General features: G+C 40.5%; 1 protein-coding gene and 1 long non-coding RNA gene across 2 annotated transcripts; one reads left to right on the top strand and one right to left on the bottom strand.

The window, feature by feature from the left end:
* The first annotated feature begins 265 nt into the window (after positions 1 to 265).
* LOC118395108 (uncharacterized) lies at positions 266 to 3,206 on the top strand. The gene is made up of 3 exons (XR_008065210.1): positions 266 to 499; positions 882 to 1,008; positions 2,415 to 3,206. It is a non-coding gene; the product is annotated as an uncharacterized LOC118395108 (long non-coding RNA).
* Positions 3,207 to 13,167: 9,961 nt separating this feature from the next.
* LOC118395107 (melanocortin receptor 4-like) lies at positions 13,168 to 14,766 on the bottom strand. Its single transcript, XM_035788893.2, has one exon. The coding sequence runs from the start codon at positions 14,504 to 14,506 to the stop codon at positions 13,505 to 13,507; it is 1,002 nt and encodes a 333-aa protein (XP_035644786.1). The 5' UTR covers positions 14,507 to 14,766; the 3' UTR covers positions 13,168 to 13,504.
* Positions 14,767 to 19,138: the final 4,372 nt, after the last annotated feature.

Raw genomic sequence — 19,138 nt, 5'->3', positions numbered from 1 at the left:
ACGCTCAACCCTTCTCTTCTTCAGCTTCCAAGCCTGAGAGCAGATCTAGTAGCTGTACTGACTGTACTCAGCCACCAGGTGGCAGTAGAACCTCGGGGAGCAGCTGCAGCAGGAATGGCAACAACAAATAATTTTACCGTCATTTAATCAGGCAAGTCAGTTAAGAACAAATTCTTATTTACAATGACAGCCTAGGAAAAGTGGGTTAACTGTCTTGCTCAGGGACAGAACAACAGTTTTTTATATTGTCAACTCGAGGATTCAATCTAGCAACCTTTCGGTTACTGAACCAACTCTCTAACCGCTAGGCTACCTTCCTCCCCTGGAAGAGGATAAGGAGCCATGCAAACAGGCTTGTTCAAAGACTGACATTGATGTCTCAACGACCTACACTGTGCACAGCCTTCTCTCAGTTATTAAGCAAACTGATCCATACATGCTTGACATCGACCTTGATTTTTCCTCTTGCAAGAATCCCTTCAAGGAGATGTCTACACAGGTAAAGGCAATGATCTGTAACTGTTGGAAACGAGAGGCTTAGCCTTCTCAAGGAAACATATACCGCTGACATAAAGCAGATTTCTTACTTAGTATCAGCAAAAGTGTTGTAAGATGTGTTGCTTTTTCTTTGGAAATCATGTCATGATTTGATACCATCAGTTTTACTCCCCCTCCTCTGTATACCATAGGAGCAGTACACTATTATACAGGCACTATCTCTACAGCTTCATTAAACCTAGCGAAGACCCAGATAAGATAAGAGAAAATACTGTGTCTTTTCCAAAAGGGTTATGTGTTTCAGAAGGTGTCTTTGTATCAGAAGCATGTGGTGTTTCTCCTCTACTGTACACTACAACTGTGTCATGTTGTGTTGTGTTCAGGAAGAGTTGACAGAGTGTGTAAAGAGACATAGCCTGCAGCTGGAGGATCTGGAGACAGCATTTGAAGACCTGGTGGAGGATGATAGTAAGGAGATTGTCAGGTGCTGGCCTGCCAACCCTGGATAGGGTAAATCTATACCTGCCTTACAGTAACTCTGTTGCCAACCCTGGGTAGGGTAAATCTCTACCTGCCTTACAGTAACTCTGTTGCCAACCCTGGGTAGGGTAAATCTCTACCTGCCTTACAGTAACTCTGTTGCCAACCCTGGGTAGGGTAAATCTCTACCTGCCTTACAGTAACTCTGTTGCCAACCCTGGATAAATCTGCTCTAGCTGCCAGGCAGATACTGCTGCATCACCCCAACTAGGCCTTATCCTCAGTCGGACCCTTTTTTCTTCAGAACCCTTCTCTCAACATTGTTCAGTCATATAATACCAGCACAATATCAGAACTGGGGAGAAGTTCAATTGATATCTACATCTGGTGATTTTTCCCTCATACATCAATATCTATGCTATTCCTCCCATGAACAGATACAATACATTTAGTGTGTAATCAAGTTTTTCTTGGGGGTTGAGCACCTCTCTGTTGTCTGCCTTCTCATTGCAACCAGTTGTCATAGTCTCATGTCAGAATTAGACGTTCATCCATGTTTAAGGTTAAGTTCAGGCATTATCTCCAAATGGTTACGGTAAGGGTTAAGGTTTGGGATAGGCTTAAAACAAAAATATACAAAACTACTTTCTATAGCTGAACAACCTTTGGAATCAGAGGCAAGAGGCAGATGCTTATGCCCATCCTCCATCTCCGTCCACAACACCCTATCAAACCTGAAACCAACTTGAAGGTAACAGAGCTCACCGTTGCCCCGAGTGGCCGGTTTCCACATCATCGTCTGACGTCCTCCGACATGGATGGACATCGAGTACTGACCTGTATAATGGGTGACCTGGCTGCTCTCTGTCTGAATTAGATTTGGATGTCATAAGGCTATCATTGTAGCTAAAACGAACAGGCATGGTACTGTAGGGTGTCTCCTGGTTGGGGAGGTGATGTTCATGTTGGAAATATATCTCATATTTGTTTTCTAATCAAATATTTGCACAATTATAACGTGGCCCGTGACTACGAACTTGTAAAATTACTGCTTTTTCACGGATATGGTCATCACCATTGGTACATTTTTCTTGCTACATTGCTAATTCAATTTATTTCCAGGGAAGGGAAGGAAAATGGAATGAGGAAGAAAATAATGTAGCACTAATTATGAAAAGGTCAATCTCTAAATTTAGCCTGTCATTAACAGCTAAAAGGGTTTTACTTTGCTGCATTTTTTCAACCTTTTACTCTTAAAGGCACAATGCTGATAAAACGATGGCTTTCATTATGTGGATTGCTCATACTATTATATCCCTTCCTGGTGCTTCTCCCTCTCCAAAAGGGGTGATGTTGATGATGACGATGATAAATTTGCAACAGCAGGGTCTGACCTGTGATTGTCTCCCTCTGTGATGGTGGTGGTGATGATTAAGGTGCACTAGGCGGGGCTGACCTGTGACTACTCGCGGGGCTGAACGGTGAGCTACCCCACCACATTAGCAGTGAGGAGAAGATTGAGAGGCTGGTCCTGGCAGTGGAGCTCATTCTGGAGGCGCCGATCCAGCCCACCCTTATCACCGTCTCCAAGAATGTCAGTGCCAGTTGTGTAACAATATGTACCTCTTAAGTTGTTTTTGGGGGTATCTGTACTTTACTATTTATATTTTCAACAAGTTTCAACAGTTTGTTCTAGCTCAAGAGACCATGTGCTCTGCTATTATTAAGGGGGTATGTGAGGGTATTGTGGCTTTTGTGAAAGAAAATGGCTAAAAGCATAGGCCTACCCTTTGCTAGCTTAAGATTAAAATCAAAATTATGGACCTGATTATATAAAGCGATCTATAACAACGCTTTAGTCCACAATGTTTATGCAAGTTTGCAATCTGTAAAATGCAGGAGAAAGATGTGACTCTGGGATGTCTCTGGGTTGACTCTATGACATTCAGAGGCTGCGCAACCTTCTATAACCAAAGAGACAAAACATTTACTTTGCTTGGGAGGTCATGTGTGATTCTGTCAATATCAATTGACGTTAGACATTTCAACAGGCTATTTAACAACATACTAACTCTACATCAGTCAGAAACAAGCCAGGTAGCCTAAGAAGGAACGAAAATTAATTATTTAGGCTATATTATTATTTCAAGGCTATAGCCTGCCACTTAAGAAATCAATTGTGAAGCATTGGTGACACGCTGGCATGAGCGCTCAGCAACACATCAACAACAGCACCTCAACAACATGCCTATACATTTCGCATTTAGGCTGTATAAAATGAAATAAAAAATATATCATTATTTTGAATTAAATAATCACGGGAAAAAATGCCTTATTAGGCTATCGTGCCTTCAGAGAGTATTCATGCCCCTGGACCTGTTCCACATTTTGTTCCCCCCTCACCCATCTACACACAAAAACCCATAATGAGAAAGTGAAAATGTGTTTATAGAAATGTTTGAGAATTTATTGAAAATTAAATATAGAAATTGTCACGGTTTTTTAATGGTGAAGGAGAGTCGGACCAAACTGCAGCGCGTATAATGTGATCCATGTTTATTTACACAACGTAACACAAATCCAAAACACAAACTCTACAAAACAATAAACGTAGTGAAAACCAAAACAGCCTTAACTGGTGCAAACTAACACAGACTAAGGCCATCAAGCCACTCAGGACAATCACCCACAATACAACCAAAGAATATGGCTGCCTAAATATGGCTCCCAATCAGAGACAACGATAAACACCTGCCTCTGATTGAGAACCACTTCAGACAGCCATAGACTCTCCTAGAACACCCCACTAAGCTACAATCCCACTAAGCTACACACCACATACAAAAACCCATGTCACACCCTGGCCTGACCAAATACATAAAGAAAAACACAAAATACTTCGACCAGGGCGTGACAGAAATGTACATCATTTACATAAGTATTCACACACCAGGTAGAAGCACCTCTGGCAGCGATTACAGCTGTGAGTCTTTATGGGTAAGTCTCTAAGAGCTTTCCACTTTTGGATTGTGCAACATTTGCCCATTATTTTTAAATTCTGCAACCTGTGTCAAATTTCAATAGATTCTCAAGTAGATTTAAGTCAAAACTGTAATTTGGCCTCTCAAGTACATTCACTGTTTTCTTGAAAAGCAACTTCAGTGTAGATTTGGCCTTTTTTTATGTTATTGTCCTGCTGAAAGGTGAATTAATCTCCCAGTGTCTGGTGGAAAGCAGACTGAACCATGTTTTCCTCTAGGATCTGATAGATTAATGCAGTGCTGTTATTATAATGGATATCTTTTCACGCCTACCCTTGTCCACGGTGGTCTGTGAATCCACAACTTTGTGTCTACTTTGCCATGTAATGCTTACAAAAACTGCATATCTATGGCTCTGGTCTGTCCTAGGATTGAAGGTAAATGGTAGGCCTGTTCTCTGCCATCCACTTTGTTTTAATTATTATTTTGAGTATAAGGGAGGGTCGGGTAAAAATATGTTTTACTGAAGGGAGGGCCATCAATTTTCATTTCAGAGAGGTCCGGTTTTCTCCAGGTATCCCTCATTATAAGTAACATACATGGAACCACACCAGAGGACAATCTGCCCAAGACATCATGATACAAATCACTGTGATGACAGGACACATCGCAATTTGAGATGCATCTGTCGTGTAACTCTGACTTAGACCCATAAATCATCTGCTGGTGTCAGAGGATTCAGCCTGAAGATGGTATTTCTTATTTGCAAATGTACCTGTGGTGACACGCAGGTACTAGGTTATTTGAAAGGCTTTAAAGTATGGGTTGAATGGTTGGAAATCAAGATAGCATGTCTACCTACTCCCCTGTCTAAGTTTTACTCAGGTAAGCAGGTATCGAAAATATATGTTTACCTAACATTATTGTTGTCTATTCAGATACTGTACAATTTAATGAGGACTTAATTTTTTTATGTGCTGAGCTCAGTCGTCGTTAGTCAGTTTTCATCATTTGTGTATAATTGATTGTTTGCCAATTTCTTGCCGAGTCCTGACAATATTGGATGCAGGCAGAATTTACAAAGTGACATTTTGACGACTATGGTGCCATTTCTAGAGCAAATGCAGTGATGGCACTGACAAATGCTCAACTGTAGGAATTATTCATGAAATAAATATGTTGTTGTGCCCATAACAATCTCCTTTTGCTAATTACTCACAAATCCTTTCCCTAATACAATGTGTCACTTTAATCAAATCTGAGGAAGCACTTATGACCTTAGCTGACCCCTTTTAATATTTGTATTAGGTTTTTGTACTTCAAGTCAGCAAATGATTGTGATTAGACCCTATCCTACCACACCCACTCCAGTTCGTTAGCAACTCTGTGGTTTGACATCTTCATCTCAACGTTTTTAAAACTTAATGAATAGATTTGTATCTAAGTCAGTCAAAGCTATTGCATGTTATGCCACAACTTCAATGACTTGGTTGTCAATGCAGAGTACAATTTGTCCCAACTACTGCACTGTCATTTTGAGTATACAGGAATATCTATTAATGCTTGTACATGAACACATGACACTTCATTGGAATGTTATTCTTCTGCAATTCTTACAGATTCTCTCCGTAATATTGTTCCCATTTTGAACGAGGAAAGATGGGATGCCCATTAGAGTAGACTCTAGTTGCTGTCAGGAAATATATTACATTTTCCGTGGGTATAATAGACTCTCAGTGGGGTTGTTTTGTATCCTGTCTTGATATTCACCATGTTCTTTTGAACAAAACGGATGCATTTTTGTGTACACCCATGACAAATTGTCCAATTAGAATCTTCATGGCTTTGCATACAATATCTTCATGCATACAATATCTCCAATTAAGCAGACATTGATGCTCCTCAAAACATAACACAGATTTTATTTGATTGCAGCTCACCATTTAAATATGAATTTATACCCCAGCATTATGTAGCCTATTCCACACATCAATAACATTCAGTACACAATATCTGCTATATGATGACTCAATGTGAATTAAGGAACAGGTTTGTACCATAGAAGTATAGACGCAACTTAGTCGTATGAAAGCTGCTTATACCATGGTCAGAGCCGTATATACTCTATGTGGTCCTTCTGTGGCTCAGTTGGTAGAGCATGGCGCTTGTAACGCCAGGGTAGTGGGTTCGATTCCCGGGACCACCCATACGTAGAATGTATGCACACATGACTGTAAGTCGCTTTGGATAAAAGCGTCAGCTAAATGGCATATATTATGATTCTGACCATGGTATTCTTTGTGTGCAGTCTTATTCAAGACCACTTCAACAACTTCAGTCATTGCAATGAACCTACACACAGAGGAAATCATTCTCATTCCCCACCATTTCAATCCTTCCCTAAAGTGTCCACCACAGACAACCTTGACAACCACAGTCCTCCTTCCACGGGACTCAGACCTGTATTCTGTATGCTGAGCTGTGTCCCAGGTCCTTCCTGTGCATTGTAAATGATGTTGTTGGACCGAGCATTGAGATGGACCTGTGTGCTCAGATTACTGATGCACCAACCAAGGCTGTTGGATCCCTTCCCCTCTGAACGGCATGTCTTAGCTGCCATGGATGGGATAAGGAAGGCTTCGCCATCCACATTACATTTAGATGAGCATGAATGACCAACCCGGTGGACACGCTCTAGTGATGCCTGCAAAAAAGTCCCTAGTCAAAAAATCCTATAGGATTAAAATAAATAAAAATCTAATAGAATCATATAGGAGTCCAATAGGACTGGTTCCATTGCATTCTTGCACTGGAATCCTATAGGATCTTATAGTATAAAATCCTATAAGGTAGAATCCCATATGAGTCCAATAGGACTGGTTCTAAAAATCTGCCAGGATTTTTCTATTGGTCATACTGCAAATGAACTTGCAGCCCTGAATCACTCCCATATTGTGATGGTGTGTTGAACAGGTTAAGAACCTCAGGGAATTATCACTGGTGTGAGTAGGCAAATATACATTGTAGAATAATAGTGAAGACATCAAAACTATGAAATAACACATATGGAATCATTTTTAGTAAATTATAGTATAACAATACAGTGACAAAAAATAGATACAAATGGCTACAACTTAGCTAGCTAGTCAGTTAACAGCAAAATGTGGCTAAAAGTAGTTTCTTAGCTAGCATAAAAACAAGTGCATAAAATGCTGCAACATGACAAAAATATGACTAAAACATAAGGAAACAAATACTGTACCCAGAGTTCTTGCATTCACAGTGATGGATAAAACAGTTAGAATAAAACTGTTTGAAAAATTTCTCTGCACAGCCACAGGTGTTGAGCTGAATTTGGGAGTTCGTGCTAGATGTGATGTCATCAGTCACTCTTAAAGGGACAGGCTTTCTTACAGGTGAATAAAACAGGAATTAATATAGAACTGTTGTTTCCAATCAACAAAAATGTTGTAATTCATGTTATTGCATTGTACTGGAACTTGACAAAAACTATTATTTATTGGGTCCAATAAGGAAAAAAAGTTTGAATAAGTTTCTGATTGGGGTGACAAAATCCTTCAAGATTTACCAAAAACCTACAGGATTGTCAGAATCTTGGTCCAATAGGATTCATTGTGATTCCCAATAGGAAAAAAGCAGTCCAATATAATTCCAATATGATTATGATACAGGTGACACAATATCCTATAGGACTGTGAGAATCCTATAGGATCACTTTTTAAAAATTTCCAATAGGAAAATGTAGTCCAATAGGATTTTGATAGAGGTGACACAAAATCCTATAGGATTGTGAGAATCCTATGATATTCTATTGGGAAAAAAATGTACTGTCTGGAGAGCGGAGTCAGTGAAACATGAAAACTAGTTAAAGGGGCAATCTGTGATTGCTACATACGTTTTTTTTGTACACTGAGTGTACAAAACATCATGAATGCCTGCTCTTTCCATGACACAGACTGTCCAGGTAAATCCAGTTGATAGCTATGATCCCTTATTGATGTCACTTGTTAAATCCACTTCAAATCAGGGTAGATGAAGAGGAGGGAACTGTGTGTACGGAACTGCAACGCTGCTGGGTTTTTCACGTTAAACAGTTTCCCGTGTGTATCAAGAATGGTCCACCACGCAAAGGACATCCAGCCAACTTGACACAACTGTGGGAAGCATTGCAGTCAACATGGGCCAGCATCCTTGTGGAACACTTTAGACACCTTGTTGAGTCTATGCCCCAATAAATTGAGGTTGTTCTGAGGGCGAAGGGGGGGGGGGTTGGAACTCAATATTAGAAAGGTGTTCTTAATGTTTTATACACAGTGTACAAAACATTAAGAACCCATTGATTCTTGAGGAATATAACTTACAATGCCTCATGAGCTTAGTTTAAACTGTTGCAACCCATCACAACCAAAATCCATTGTTTGTAAACAATGTCATAAAAACAACACTATATAGCCTCAGTCCTTGCGTCCATAGTGCTGTCTATGAATTTGAGAGTGGTTCCATTTCTCCAGCCCCATCCCATAGCTGTTTACCAAAAACTGTGGCAGGTGATGGCTTTGTTGTTGTTTGATCTGCAGATTGCCTCTTTAAGTGCAAACATGGATTGTGAGATCCAAGGTGAGCTAGTAATTGTAAATGTGGAGGTAGGCCCTGTGAAAACCTACAGAGATGAGTCAGCGACCTTCAAGCATTAAAGTTATGTAACTGTTTCTCATAAACCTGATGCTGCTGGGTATAGTAGGTGACATCAAAGAGAGAGAGCATCATCATGACACCCACCTCCCATTTTCTCATTTTCTCATTTTCTGTTTTGCAGTCTGGCAGCTGTTGTTAAAACTGAAAATAAAACTGAGGTGACATCACACTAATGCACTAATAGAAGCCTAATTATAGCCAAGGTCACTTTCTTTGTTTAGCTTATTTCAGACTCAGATATTTGTATATGGGGGTGATTTTAATTTAATAAAATGTAATAAAATACTGCATAATAATGTAATTAAAACAGGCTAATAGATTGATGGAAAATCCTATTATATACTATTCTGTTAATAAGAGACAGAGGATGGGCAACTTTATATTCCAGTGCTTAACTCCACATCATCATTCGACACTGTAACTTTCAGCTCCTGCTCCAAAGAGAATTGTGTCAAGATCCACCTGTTCATTTATCCTGGCTGATAACTAGAACACAGCGGGCTGCCTGGCTCCCTAGTAGCTTTCAGTGAAATATGCTATTGTCAATACAAGGAACCAACTAAACAACCAAAGTCAATAAGAACAGATCAGCATGTCATTTTCTATCCCTTGCTGTATCATTCCCAGTAGAGCTAACTGTTGTTTGACATTAGGAACTAGCTTATTAGAACAATGCTCTGCAGTTCCAGTTTTAAATCCATTCCATCAATCAAAATTAAATATAAGAAAATATTGGGAAGTGTATGTTTCTATCAAGGGTTAGTTTCCCTGGCAACCATGCTATGCCACTAGCAAGCAACTTAAAACTGGGGAACAAGTAGAAATCTTGGTAAGATTTCAATTGCAACCTCAAAACGTTCAGAAGATTTCAACTGCAACCTAAAAACGTTCAAAACCTCAAAACACATCATTTCATTTCACACTAAAATAGGAATAAAAAAGTTATACGTAATCACATCCCCTGGCAGCGGTTGTTCATGTTTGGCACACTTAGCCTAGAGTCATAGTAAACATTGAAGGCAGAATGTTCCACAAGGAATGAATAGGCTAATCATCATCACCAAAATAAATCAACAGAAGATGCCTCATGAATAAGTGAAATCACATATCTACATAATATTCCAGTCACATCATAAAAAGAAGAAAACTACATATGGAAATGAAATATCTGGAAAATGTTTATCCTGAATAACATGCAGAGTCTACTTAATTGAAAGCACACTGATGCATTTTACTTGCACATAGCAGTGAAACAATATTGTATAGGTGTTACTGTAATTTAATTATACCAATGTGTTTTCATTAATTGAATTACCTTCATTTATTTCAAGAGAATTTGTAAGATTCTTGTTTGCATAAAAATAGACGGGGACCAGTCTTATCAATTATAGGTAACAGAATTTATTCTCGGAGCGCGCTGCCACTTTACCACGAGCAACAGTTTATATACAATAACATGACGTCATTTCATTGCTTAACAGAATCCCCTCCTCTCGACCGGGACAAAGTGAGATGAATAGTTCATTCTAACTTACTAACACACTCACAGGTCACACAACATAACTGAATTAACTTTTGACCCCCCAACATTATCGATCACCACTTAGCTGACAGTTCGAATTAACAGAAAATCTAGGAATGCACTCACTTCCTTATCTAAAAACCCCAGAGCTCAGTTTCGTCGGTTCAACCATAGGTTAACTATATTATCTGTTTACTTAATCCACAGACCATTCCTTTGTTCCCAGTTGGAATGGTGTTCATTAACTTGAATTACTCCTTGTCCGTGTCTCACAATCCCTTCTAATGAACTCATATTGTTAATCAGATATAATAAAACAGAGTATACGTTTTACTTATTTACAGTTCCATTTAAAATGATTTGTTCAGTCATTTAATCATAGTTTCCCCAACAATAGCTCTCCTCTTGTCTTGTAGCAGATTGCCTACAGCCAAGTAATAATACATGTTTTCATTCACTTCCTTGGCTCTGTATAGCAGTAGGTTTAGTTCCTTTTTTCATCACATATACAATAAGGTCCAAAATGATTGTCACCCTTGATATAAAGCCGAGCAAAAAAGAGCTATATTGTATGCCCAATTATTTTGAAAATGTGCTTTTATGCTAATATAATTGAAAAATATATAAATATTTTGTTTAAAGCTGCGATATGTAACTTTTTAGGCAACCTGACAAAATTCACATAGACATTTTAGTTTTAGATCGGTCATTCTCGTTGAAAGCAAATCTAAGAATCTGTTCTATGTAGGCTATTTCTATGCTTCCCTGTTTTAAGTTCTGTTTTTGCTTCTTTTACTTTCGGTTTTGTACACCAGCTTCAAACAGCTGAAAACACTTTTGGTTATGGATAATATATTTCACAGCGGTTTAGATGCTACAATGATTCTCTACACTATACTTGCTTGTTTTGTCACATAAACACAAATTAGGTGAACAATTCAAATTTTAACAACCATTTCCGATTTTTTGCATAGTGCATCTTTAACAAGTAATACATGTTTTTCTGAAAAAGAATAGAATACAAATTATTGGCACCCTTGATAAAGACAAGCAAAACAGACAGTTTAAAATAAATAATACAAATACTGAGCTATATAGTATGCAAAAACAATTGGGAAAATTATATGCTTAACAAGTAATAAATGTTTTTCTGAAAAAGATACGAGTCAAAATAGCCCCATAACATCAACGATCCACCACCATATTTTACAGTAGGTATGGGGTTCTTTTCTATATATGATTCCTATTTTTTACGCCAAACCCGCCACTAGTGTGGTCAAAGAGCTCCATGTTCCTGTCATCTGACTAAAATGTGGCTATAAGTGGATCTTCCAGCAAGACAATAACCCTACGGTTTGAACTGATTTAGGCTCAGGCGAAAGATATCAATGATCTGAAAGGATTCTGTATGGAGGAATGGTCTAATATCCTCCCAATGCATTCTCCAATCTCATAAAGCATTATAGAAAAAGGCTCAGTGCCATTGTCCTCATAAGGTGAGGTATTGAAAGGTACTGAAAACAGGGGTGCCAATAATATTGACCCCTATCTTTTTGAGATAAACATTTATTATTAAACAAAATCTCTTATTTTTTTCATTGTTTTAGTGTAAAAATATATCATTTTCAGGGGGGTTGCATACAATAGCTTACTATTTAAACTCAGCAAAAAAAGAAATGTCCCTTTTTCAGGACCCAGTCTTTCAAAGATTATTCGTAAGATCTTCATTGTAAAGGGTTTAAACACTGTTTCCCATGCTTGTTAAATGAAGCATTAACAATTAATGAACATGCACCTGTGGAACGGTTGTTAAGACATTAACAGCTTACAGACGGTAGGCAATTAAGGTCACAATTATGAAAATTTAGGACACTATAAAGAGGCATTCCTACTGACTCTGAAAAACACCAAAAGAAAGATGCCCAGGGTCCCTGCTCATCTGCGTGAACGTGCCTTAGGCATGCTGTAAGGAGGCATGAGGACTGCAGATGTGGCCAGGGCAATAAATTGCAATGTCCGTACTGTGAGACGCCTAAGACAGCGCTACAGGGAGACAGGACGGACAGCTGATCATCCTCGCAGTGGCAGACCACGTGTAACAATACCTGCACAGGATCGGTACATGCGAACATTACACCTGCAGGACAAGTACAGGATGGCAACAACAACTGCCGGAGTTACACCAGAAACGCACAGTCCCTCCATCAGTGCTCAGACTGTTCGCAATAGGCTGAGAGAGGCTGGACTGGGGGCTTCTAGGGCTGTTGTAAGGCAGGTCCTCACCAATGGGCACAAACCCACCGTCGCTGGACCAGACAGGACTGGCAAAAAGTGCTCTTCTCTGACGAGTCGCGGTTTTGTCTCACCAGGGGTGATAGTCGGATTCGTATTTATCGTGAAAGGAATGAGCATTACACCGAGGCCCGTACTCCGGAACGGGATCAATTTGGAGATGGAGGGTCCGTCATGGTCTGGGGCGTGGTGTCACAGGATCATCGAACTGAGCTTGTTGTCATTGCAGGTAATCTCAACGCTGTTTGTTACAGGGACAGTTACAGAGGTCTAAGGCCATTCCCCCCAGAAATGTCCGGGACCTTGAGGTGTCTTTGTGGAAGAGTGGGGTAACATCTCACAACAAGAACTGGCACATCTGGTGCAGTCCATGAGGAGGAGATGCACTGCAGTACTTAATGCAGCTGGTGGCCACACCAGATACTGACTGTTACTTTTGATTTTGACACCCCCTTTGTTCAGGGACACATTACACCATTTCTGTTAGTCACATGTCTGTGGGACTTGTTCAGTCTATGTCTCAGTTGTTGAACCTTGTTATGTTCATACAAATATTTACACATGTTAAGTTAGCTGAAAATAAACACAGTTGACATTGAGAAGACGTTTGTTTTTTTGCTGAGTTTATATTATTTTTCATTTATTTATTTTTTGCTCATCTTTATCAATATTGGGGGGGGGGATGTTTTAACAATTAATAAATGTTTTTCTCAAAAAGATAGGAATCCAAATGATTGGAATCCTTGAGAAAGACGAGCAAAAAAACTAGTCACAAACCTCTATGTAATGATAGCCATTACATGTGTTGACTCAATAGTTTGTGTGGTAGTGAGATAAATCTATCAATATGTCGTTACATTAGTCATGTTCAACTATATTGCAATTGTTATTTGGCTCATGAGGCAAAAATGAAAAGTTGTCCTTATTTACAGATATTATAATACTGTTTCTTTGAAACTGTCCCTGAACAGTTCACATGCAGTATCTCCATAAGGTTCAGTATCTGCTGGGAATTTCACACAGAGACACACAGAGAGGCAATATCATACCAGCAGCAGAAGATCTCCTTGAAGGTCTTCCTCATCTCCTGGCTCCTGAAGGCGTAGATTAGCGGGTCGATGACAGAGTTACACATGATGAGAATGAGGTACATGTTGAAGTGAGACATGAAGCACATACAGTAGGGGTTCCTGGGGCAGGAGATCATGAGGATGAGATGGAGGAAGAAGGGTGCCCAGCACACTATGAACACCCCCAGGAGGATGGTGAGGGTGATGGCCCCCTTCATGTTGGCTGCCTGCCAGATGGGGCCGTTGCCCGGCAGAGCGGCGATCCTCTTCATGTGCAGACGCGCCAGCATGAACATGTGGACGTACAGCGAGGCCATGAGCACCAGCATGCTGAAGAACATGATGATGAGGCAGATGAGGACGGTAGTGCTCTCCGAGTAGACGATGAAGAGGACGCCCGACACGGTGCAGAAGGTCCAGATGCTGGTGATGATGGCGGCAGCCCGGCGCACGGTCATAATGTTGTGGTAGCGTAGTGCGTAGAAGATAGTCACGTAACGGTCAACAGCGATGGCCAGCAGGCTCCAGATAGACGCCAGCAGGGAACTACAGATCATGGAGTCAAACACGTTGTCCATGCTCTTGATCATGCCACCGCCGATCCCCAAGTTGCCATCAGTGATCATCGCCATGACAATGGTCTCAGTGGCATTGGAGACGCTGACCAGCATGTCAGCCACGGCCAGGGAACAGATGAAGAAGTACATGGGAGAGTGAAGATTCTTGTTCTTGATGATGGCGGCAATAACCAGGATGTTCTCCAGCAGGCTGACGATGCCCAGCGTGAGGAAGACCTCAGTGGAGATGAGCAGCTGCTCGTAACACCCAGGCAAACCACGGAATCTCTCCGCCATAGCCTGGGGCTGCTGATTGCTGAAAGGTAGAGCTCCAGAGCTGTGGTTCCGTAGGTGGAATGATCCATGGTGATGCTGGTGCGTGGCATTCATTGTTTTTGTAGGGTCTCTTCAGTCAGCACTCTTCAGCACACTTCATTCTTCATTATTCCCTTAATATGTCCAAAGAGTTTCTGTGCCTAACGAGGAGCTGCTACCTTAAAGCGCTTCAGCTTCGAGTGCCAGGCAGACACTGGGCAGTGAAGTATATAGTCTGAGACATTGGGAGGCAGTCCGATCCGTGACCGCAGGTGGCCGTTTGCCTCTAGCTCAGACTCCACTGGCAGGAAAGCCTCATCATCCTCTGGACTCACGCTGCCATCTATTTACCACAGCTTCAGCCAGAGAGGTATCTGAGAAAGAGAGGAGAAGAGAGCAGGGTAGAGAAAGAGAGAGAGAGGGATAAGTGAGAGCGAGAGAATGGAGAGAGAAGGAGAAAGGGAGAGAGAGAGAGAGAGAGAGGGAGGCAGAGAGTTTGAGACATACATGGAAAGAGTGTGTGTGTCTGTGAGTGAGTGAGTGAGTGAGTGAGTGAGTGAGTGAGTGAGTGAGTGAGTGAGTGAGTGAGTGAGTGAGTGAGTGAGTGAGTGAGTGAGTGTGTGGCTAAGTCCAGAGAGTTTGAGACACTAACTGAAAGAATAGGTATTAAAGCACACACAGACAGCCAGATCTTCACTTAGCAGAATCATTCTCACTTTTCCTTCAGACACCCCTCAGCAATCTCATCCCTAACTCTTCCCTGTCTCTCAGCGAATGAGGGGATGTTTACAAGGGTGGGCATCATATCTGGAGGATGTTCTTGGTCTGACATGGAGATAGGTAATGACTAGCCCTGCCCTGCTGCCCCTCACCTCACAGTACATACAGGTTGTCCTTCTAGAATATGTAAAATTAATCAATCTAATTTATGGTTTTATCAATGCCAGCGATGTGAGTGTTGATTTTAAGGTGTTTTAAAAAGGCCTTCACAGTGGTGATTTAAATGTATCAATAACATTTAGGAACTGTATTCTAACTGCCACTATGTTTCAAGCAATCAGCTTTACTGGAAATGCTCTTGTAACCTACTCATTAATCCCCAGTTGCTGAATATATCACATTGTCATGCAGCCTCCTCAATTGTCCAACTCATTAATCCCCAGTTGCTGAATATATCACATTGTCATGCAGCCTTCTCATCTGTCCTAAAATGAATCCCACCTCTGACTCAGTCAGTGCCTTCCAGTGCTTTGGGCTGGCTCTCTGGCCTATTGATTACACCCCTTGATGTCTGACACATACACAGGCATGGACACACGCACACATGCATACGCACAGCTGTGGCAAAAGTTAGGAGATAAAGTATCTAATCAATGGAAGATGGAATTAAAACTACAGAATTAAGTTAAAGGAGAAGAATAGGCTACAACGACCAAGACGTTGGTTGCTGTCTCTCCATCCCTGCTCCCTGTGTTACTCGCTCACAGTATGGCCCCTCCCCGCCTGCTAGAGCAGCACCACTCTCTCCATCTCGCGCTTTATCAGCTCTGGTTAAAAAGTAGCTTAAAAAGTACTTTTCTGCTGCTTCCCTCACTCGGATCGGACCGGGTCTGGATCCAACCAGGTCTATACGTAACGGCTCTAGTTGTCCTCCGTCCGTTTGGAACGGGTCTCTACATTTATTTATGCATATCGGGTCTGGGTGGGAAAGCCCCTGGTCCATTTTGCAAAGGGACCAACCTTTAGACCTGTGAAGACCTCTAGAAGGAAGGTCACTTGCTAACAAGGCTCAATTAGCTTATGTCCACATTTTCAACAGTAGGCATCTATAGAGATCAAATGACTGAGCAAATAATTGAATACGCAAGTGGTCATGTGATCAGGGATATAAGAATATATAAGGCAGACTGATCTAGTGGGTTAGATGATTATTGAGTCATTGCTACAGGCTATTCTTGACATCAAAGCATTGTCTGGAACGTGAATTGAAAAACTGAGCCGAGCCACAAACAGATCACTTTGGCTAATAATGTGTGTTCTTTCCAGCTTTTTGAATGAATCTGCCACTGTTTCACACTGGCATTGTTTTGAATGATTAGCCAGTAGTCTGTATAGACAGAGATGGCCAAAGTCCATCGTCGGTCCCCTGTGGTACAGCCCCACTATTGGAGGATAGATCCGCACCAAATGTCAGTGAGCCAATCAATGAGTCAGCTTGAAAGCTACTGTCTGTAAATGAGCCAATGAAGCTGCAGGTGTTCCAAAAGCGTGTCAGAGAACTGGTATGAGCCAACTATTTGATTTGTACTAATTGACATAATTGATACTGTATATACATGTAAAAGTTTGGACACACCTACTCATTCAAGGGTTTTTCTTTATGTTTTACTATTTTCTACACTGTAGAATAATAGTGGAGACATCAAAACTATGAAAAAACACATATGGAATCATGTAGTAACCAAAATATATTCTAGATTCTTCAAAGTAGCCACCCTTTGCCTTGATGACAGCTTTGCACACTCTTGACATTCTCTCAACCAGCTACACCTGGAATGCTTTTCCAACAGTCTTGAAGGATTTCCCACATATGCTGACCACTTGTTGGCTGCTTTTCCTTCCCTCTCCGGTCCAACTCATCCCAAACCATCTCAATTGGGTTGAGTTCGGGTGATTGTGGAGGCCAGGTCATCTGATGCAGCACTCCATCACTCTCCTTGGTCAAATAGCCCTTACACAGCCTGGAGGTGTGTTGGGTCATTGTCCTGAACCCCAATGTTCCCGGCTCTATTTGGATGAGAAATAGAGCCGTAACGACGTCAAGCCGCATTTTTGGATGAACCGATATTCATTTGACAGTCTAGTGGGAGGGTTACAGCCAGAAGAAGGGGACAATGGATGGGGCAAGATCTTGGAGATACTAGTGTTTGTCTACTGGCTGGCCAATGCCACATCATACCACATAGTTTCTGATGTCTTTGGAATCTGTTCATTACCATATATGAATTGCTGCGATGTCATGCAGACTGCCATTTTTGTGTTTATATATTTTCATAACAGCAAGAACAAGTTTGATGTCGGACAACAATAGAATATTCATGCGTGCCAAAGCCAGTAAGATGAAAGGGGACATTTATACTGAAGCACTGATGGGAGTTTAAAACTTAATACTGCATTGATGATTACCTCAGCTGGAAAAAATAAAAGTACAGGCTTGTTACCGGCAATATCTCGCAGATAAAAAGGCGGTAAAAAAGAAGACTGCATGCTACTGTAAAGATGGCTGGTTTTCATCTTGGTATGAATGGGATAAGACAGTATGTCACACTTGAAATTCAGGAAGCTCAAGGTTAGATTACATATAATATTCTTTAAATCCTGCATTCAGTGTTTGCTGACAGCTTTGTAACATCTTTCGATCCCATTCGAGGTATTCTGATGTCACCTCAAATTATCATAAATGTATGGAAATGAGAAAAGAGAAGAGTCACATTCAACGAGGCCTAAACACTGCTAGACACAAAAGTATAGTATTTTTTTAACCATAAATCATAATTACTCTGTCTTATGTCAATTGTTGTAGAGATCAGGATGGTTTGCAGAATTACCTAACTGTAACAGTATGTACTAGGCGTCATCCAAGGCCACCTTAAGTGGGTTTCTAATAGAGAGGTTGGCTTCACGTACATAAAGCATCACTCAGTATCACTCACCAACAAATGTACGTATTTTGGAAAAAGTGTTTATTTTTCAGAGATAGCTTCAGTTAAAGCAAAAAAGTATATATTTCTGTAAATGTCTCTTCTTGATTTCACCTTAAAATCCTACTACTTGCAACTCAAATACATTTGGAAATTACAGAGCCCTACCAAGCTGCTGAGAAGTCAAGAGGGTCATACCAGCAATTCCATGTTAGAAGGGTAATTTGTATAGCATTTGTATTCATCTCAATATTGCATAAATTACTATAGATATGCTTTAATTGATTTTATAGGAGGGCATTGTTAAATGAGGGCAGATTTGAAATTAGAACAAATAATGGTAATTTGGTGTGTCCTAACATGAATATTCATGTATAGTACAATATATATATATATATATATATACATATATATGCCATTTAGCAGACGCTTTTATCCAAAGCGACTTACAGTCATGTGTGCATACATTCTACGTATGGGTGGTCCCGGGGATCGAACCCACTACCCTGGCGTTACAAGCGCCATGCTCTACCAACTGAGCTACAGAAGGACCCAAAACAGTTCTCTTAAATTTGAAATCATCAAGGTTTTTTCACCATATTTCACACATATTCTGACTACCTTTCGAGATATATTCAGACCACATTTTTGAATTTCTATTATAGGAATTATTTTTTAATTCAGTCATGAAATGCTGTCTATCCAATTTGTTGCATAATACTGTGTTGTCAACCACTCAATCATATTTTCACCAAAGAGATTTTAATGACAGTTAGTACCTTATATTGACTGATCAACCACCTGGTTCAGCACATCCAGAATTCATACTTTTTGGCCTTTTAACAAATGTTTAACTATTTATTTACACATTCCTACTCTTCAAGGTCTCTACTAACAGGAATGGTGCAATATTTACCCCTCACCAACTGAATTCCTGTTTTTTATCCCATATCTTTGGTGACTGATTTTGAGTTTTCATACAGCCCTCTGAGCGGGCAAAATTATG

The sequence above is a fragment of the Oncorhynchus keta genome, chromosome 15 (genome assembly GCF_023373465.1).
Source record: "Oncorhynchus keta strain PuntledgeMale-10-30-2019 chromosome 15, Oket_V2, whole genome shotgun sequence".
Taxonomy (NCBI): Eukaryota; Metazoa; Chordata; class Actinopteri; order Salmoniformes; family Salmonidae; genus Oncorhynchus; species Oncorhynchus keta.
Note: the sequence above shows the minus strand (reverse complement) of the source record. Positions and strands in the feature narration are given on the sequence as shown.

Coding starts and splice junctions, on each gene's coding strand:
- LOC118395107 (XM_035788893.2), bottom strand. CDS start 14,506: ATGAATGCCACGCACCAGCATCACCATGGATCATTCCACCTACGGAAC.